This window comes from Cebus imitator, unplaced genomic scaffold (genome assembly GCF_001604975.1).
Source record: "Cebus imitator isolate Cc_AM_T3 unplaced genomic scaffold, Cebus_imitator-1.0 Scaffold71, whole genome shotgun sequence".
NCBI lineage: Eukaryota > Metazoa > Chordata > Mammalia > Primates > Cebidae > Cebus > Cebus imitator.
In genome coordinates, this window is record NW_016107386.1 from 4001704 (window position 1) to 4007611 (window position 5908).

At 43.6% G+C, this 5908-nt stretch overlaps 1 protein-coding gene across 1 annotated transcript in view; it reads left to right on the forward strand.

Annotated features, from left to right (window-relative positions):
* The first annotated feature begins 4908 nt into the window (after nucleotides 1-4908).
* CPN1 (carboxypeptidase N subunit 1) overlaps nucleotides 4909-5908 on the forward strand; it is a 40572-nt gene continuing 39572 nt past the window's right edge. Inside the window, exon 1 of the mRNA XM_037739564.1 lies at nucleotides 4909-5408. Within this exon, the coding sequence (XP_037595492.1) occupies nucleotides 5186-5408 (223 nt within the window). The 5' untranslated portion in view covers nucleotides 4909-5185. The remainder of the gene's footprint in view (nucleotides 5409-5908) is intronic.

Sequence of the window (5908 nt, forward strand, 5' to 3'; positions counted from 1 at the left end):
TCCTATCAAGATCAGCTGATTCGTAACTTTAATTTTTTCTTTTTTTTGAGACAGGTCTTGCTCTGTCACCTAGGCTGGAGTGCAGTGGCATGACCATGGCTCACTGCAGCCTTGACCTCCAAGGCTCAAGCAATCCTCCCACCTCAGCCTCCTGAGTAGCTGAGACCACAGGCTTGCACCACCATGCCTGGCTAACTTGATTTTTTTGTAGAGATGGGGTCTTGCCATGTTGCCCAGGCTGGTCTCAAACTGCTGGTATCAAACAGTCCTCATGCCTTGGCCTTCCAAAGGGCTGGGATTACAGGTATGAGCCACCATGCTGGGCTGCAACCTTCGTTTGATCTGCAAACTTCATTCCGCTTTGCCATGTAACATAACATTTCAGTTTCCAAGGATTAGGGTGTGGACACCTTTGGGAGGGTCGCTATTGTGCATACCACAGTGGGAGACAGGACTCTAGAAATAATCTAGTGAGTTCCACTCTCACAGATCCTCAGCCAGCTCTCCCTGACCTCCCAAAACTAGATGAGGCGAACCTGCTTGGTGGTCCTATGTGGTTACATTCATCACTCATCCCTCTGTGCTGTGCTTGTTTACTTGTCTCTATCTTTTTCACTCTTAATTGTGTCTGTGTCTTCACTGGAATATAAGAACCACATGGGCAGGATCTTTGTTGGTTTTATTGTAGATTGAAAAGGACATTATATGTAAAGTCTTTGGCTTTTAGTGGTAAAGGCTTTCCTGGATTTGTTGAATGAATGACTTTTATCCCCATCATAGCATGGTCTGTAGCACAAAGTAGATGCTTAGCAATGCTGTTGCTGCTATTGCTACTACCACTAATATTTATTGAGCCCTTGCTGGGCACTGTGAAAAATCCTTACATACAACAGCTTATTTAATCCACACAACAACACATGAGGGAGGCACTAGATTTCCCTATTCCATATAGAAGGAAGCTGAGGTTTAGGGAAGTAAGTCATTTGCCCAAGATCAAATGGCCTAAGAGAGGGTTGCAGTTAGATTTGAAATCATATCCCTTCGACATTCAAGGCCATGCACCTTTTACTTCTAGTTGCTTTGAGAGATGGCATATGCCCTCTGGCTTTCGGGCATCACTCTGATACTCTGTGGAATTCCAGGGAAGGCATCCCTACCTCATCTCTGGTACTTCTCATTGTCAGAGGATATTCCCTGTTTATAAGAATCCACTGTGCAAATAGGTAGGGAGGGTGCACCCCTCTCCTAGAGAATGGGATTCATCTGTCTGGCATGAGTGAGGCCCCATAAAGAACCACAGGTTCATCTGGGAGTCGCTAAGCCAAGCCCTCAGTAGTGACAATAGATACTGTTCTAGATCAGGAGCTTTATGAGTGAGGCCTTAGTGATGCCTTGATTCCTACCTTTCCCACCTGGGGTGACATGATCTCCTCAGAAAATTATGGGATTTGAGCTGTGGGTATAGGCAGCAGCTGTTTGGTATTGCCAGCTTAGTACTTATCAGAGCCAACCCGCTGAGACTATCTGGGCCACCTCTCTGTGAGCCAGATTAACCTGGCCACAGAGTGTTCACCCAATATATCAAAGAGGGAATCACCATCTTCACTGACTGGTTATAAAAACATAGAATTTCCTTTGGAAGGTTTACTAAAGATGGAGCAGCCAGATGCACGGGGGAAAGTCAATAATGGGTTTGTTCATTCATTCACTCACTCATTCGTTCAACAAATGTTGAGCACCTGTGCCCAGCTCTATGCTAGGGGGCTGCAGATCACCCTGGAGAGCAACAGCAGTCTGCCAGCAGGGCTGCACTCCACCCTGACACCCAACACCTAGCATGGGAAGTGCATAACAGAAAAAGTGATAAGAATTAAAGATACAAAGACTGATTGTAGCAGCAACTAGAAAGGGAGGTAAGGAAGACCCAGGATTTGAGCTGAGTTGAGTTGCCTAGGGAAATAGCATAAGTGAAAGCAGGAAGGCAGGTGATGAGGGCATGATTCAAAAACAGTAGGTGGAGCAACAGTTCTGCACTAGAGTGAGGGACAGGAGGACAAGTCACAACTGGACTTGGTAGGAAGGACGGAAAGGCCACCTGAGGCATTTGAATTTTACGTAATAGTACATGAAGATCCATTGAAACTTTGGTTTTTAAAAGCAAAAATTTTAGGCCGGGTACGGTGGCTCACGCCTGTAATCCCAGCACTTTGGAAGGCCGAGGCGGGCTGATGATCTGAGGTCAGGAGTTTGAGACCAGCCTGGCCAACATACTGAGACCCCGTCTCTACTAAAAATACAAAAATTAGCCTGGTGTGGTGGTGGGCACCTGTAATCCCAGCGACTTGAGAGGCTGAGGCAGGAGAATTGCTTGAACCCAGGGGGCAGAGGTTATAGTGAGCCAAGATTGCACCATTGCACACCAGCCTGTGCAAAAAGAGTGGGACTCTGTCTCAATAAATAAATAAATAAATAATAAAAAACAACAATTTTATTGAGGTCTAATTTAGATACCACAACATTCACCCTTTTTAAGTTTATAATTGAATGATTTTTTTTTTTTGAGGTGGCATCTCTCTCTGTTGCCCAGGCTGGGGTGCAGTGGTATGGTCTCAGCTCACTGCGACCTCTGCTTCTTGGGTGCAAGCAATTCTGCTGCTTCAGCCTCCCAAGTACCTGGGATTACAGGCATGTGCCACCACACCTGGCTAATTTTTGCATTTTTAGTAGAGACAGAGTTTCACCGTGCTGGCTAGGCTGATCTCAAACTTCTGACCTCAAGTGAGCCACCTGCCTCAGCCTTCCAACATGTAGGGGTTACAGGTGTGAGCCACTGCACTCGGCAAGTTTATGATTAAATGATGTTTAGTAAAGTTAGCAAGCTGACCAACTATTACCATCATCCAGTTTTAGAACATCTCCATCACTCCAGTAGGATCTCTCTTGGATCCAGTTTGAGTGCTGATTCATCAGTTAGAAAATAAATCCCTCATGCCCATTCAGTTAATTTCCATTCCCATTCCCATCCCCAACCCCAGGCAAACATTATTTTACTTCCTGTCTGTATAGGTTTACCTTTGTACAACATTTCATATAAATGGAATTACACAATATGTGTTTTTTTCATTTCTGGCTTTTTTCACTTAGCATGGTGTTTTTGAGGTTCATCCACGTTGTAGCATGAAGTTGTATTTTATTCCTTTTTATTGCTGAATAGTGTTCAATTGTGTGGCTATATAACATTTTATTTATTCATCAGATGATAGACACTAAGGTAGTTTCTACTTTTTGCCTATTATGAATAATGCGGCTATAAACATTCTGTGGGTGAGCTTGTTCTCTTGGGTAGGTATCCAGGAATGGAATTGTTGAGTTGCATGGTAAATTTATATTTAATTCTTTCAGAGGGCTGTACTTGTTTTTTAATTTCCTTTTTAAAAACAGCTTTATTGAGCTACAATTTGCATATCATAGAATTCACCTGTTTTAAGTGTGCAATTCAACGAATTTTAGTATATTTATAGAGTTGTACAGTCATCACCATGAGCACAATCTAATTTTAGAACATTTCTATCACTCTAAAAAGAAATTTTGTGTTCACATATCTAATCCCAGACCTCGCAACCTCTAATCTTTCTGTCTTTATATATTTGCTTTTTCTAAACATTAATATGAACTGAAACATACAATATGTGGTGTTTTGGGTCTGGTTTCTTTCACTGGGCATATGTTTAAAATTAATTAACATTGTACAATGTATTAGTACTTCACTCCTTTTTATTGTCAAATGATATTTCATTGTATGGATAGGCCATATTTTGTTTATCCGCTCAGTGGTTAATGGATATTTGGGTTGTTTCTGCTTTTTGTCTCTTGTGAACAATACTGCTATGGACATTCATGTACAAGTGTTTGTGTGGATGCACGTTTTCACTTCTCTTGCATAGGTACCCAGGAGTGAAATTGCTGTATTATATAATAAGTAAATATTTAACCTTGTAAGGAACTGCTAAACTGTTTTCCAAACTGGCTGCACTATTTATGAGGATTCCAGTTTCTCCCTATTCTCACCAACATTTGTTATTGTCTGTCTTTTTTTATTATAGCTTTTCTAGTGGAGGTAAAGTAATATCTGATGTGTGGTTTCTGTTTGTTTTCTTGAGATGAGGTCTTACTCTGTTATCCAGGCTGGAGTGTAGTGTGGCATGATCATGGCTCACTGCAGCCCCCACCACCCAGGCTCAAGTGATTCTCTGCCTCAGCCTCCCAAGTAGCTGGAACTACAGGTATGCCATCACACTCAGCTAAGTTTTAAATTATTTGTAGAGATGGGGTCTTGCTGTGTTGCCCAGGCTGCTCTCAAACTCTCGGGCTCAAGTGATCCTCCCACCTTGGCCTCCCAAAGTGCTGAGATTACAGGCATGAGCCACCATGCCTGGCATCTCATGTGGTTTTAATTTGCATTTCCTTAACAACTAATGACATTGAACATATTTAAATGTGCTTATTAGCCATTTGTATATCTGTTTTGGTCAAACGTTTTGCCCATGTTTTAATTGGGTCATTTGTCTTCTTATTGTACTGTAAGGATTCTTTACGTATTGGGGGATGTTATGAGATACATGATTTACAGTTGTTTTCTCCCAGTCCAAGGCTAATCTTTTCCTTTTCTTAATGGAATCTGTTGAAAAATGTTTGAGGAAAGAAAGGATGAAATACAGCCATGCTTCTGAAAGGTAGTCAGGCAGTGGTAGGTGGGATGGATCAAAAGCAACAGAGAACTCTTTTTGAAAGTTGTAATAAAGGAAACAGGAAGAGGCCAAGTTTTAAAAAATTATCCGGGAATCAAAGGGTTATAAGCAGCTATTTATTGAAGCCTGTTTACAGTCCAGTTAACCAGTAAACCAGAATCAGTGAAACTACCCATCTAGGCAAGTGCAAAAAACCTTTCAAAAGGCTTTTCTGGATGTCGGAAGGGAAGGGAGTGAGGGAGAAGAGATGAGAGGCTACTCGAGAGCGACGTAAAGAATTTCCAGCCTTGGACGGACAGTTGGGAACGACTTCCAGGGGCTGGCGTTTACAGGCGAGGCGGGAAGCTCCGCAGACCTTGGATTTTGGCGGGTGAAGAGGCCAAGTTGTTGCAGGAGGTGGGGCGCGTCTCAGTGGCTCTCTGAAAAAGCCCAGCAAGATGTCAGACCTGCTCTCAGTCTTTCTCCACCTCCTCCTTCTATGTAAGCTGGTTGCCCCGGTGACGTTCCGCCACCACCGCTATGATGATCTTGTTCGGACACTGTACAAGGTGCAAAACGAATGCCCCAGCGTCACGCGGGTCTACAGCATTGGGCGCAGCGTGGAGGGGAGACACCTCTACGTGCTGGAGTTCAGCGACCACCCTGGAATCCACGAGCCCTGTAAGTCCTGAACAGCTCTTGAGGGTGTGTGGGCAGGGCCCTTCTCTTGCAAATCCAGTAATTGGGGTGGTTTCTGGGGTGGTCCGTGGACTCCTCCACCTACAAGGAATTATCACTTTCTCAGCCTGTGCTGTTTCCCTCTTAGCCCTCAAACTGCCACTGCCTCTGGGAGTCACAACCCTCATTCAGGCTTCAGCCCTCTCCTCCTTTTTGGGTTCTGTTTGCTCAAAACCTTAATGGTAAAAGATGAGTCTTCCCTGCTCATGTCCCATTCCCCTTCCATTCCCCCATTACCTTTCTTTTCCCCTTGCTATTATTCTGTTTTTCCTGATCCACTGGCTCAGGAGACATAGGCAGAAACAATGATCCCTTCTAGTTGTGCCAGGAAACTTAGAAGGGAATAGGGAGATCTCTTCCAGGAGTGACAGTGTAGTGTTCTAGAGAGAGTTTGGGGACTGAGGTGTTAGTTTTATTTACTGGATTCTTTTTTTTTTTTTTTT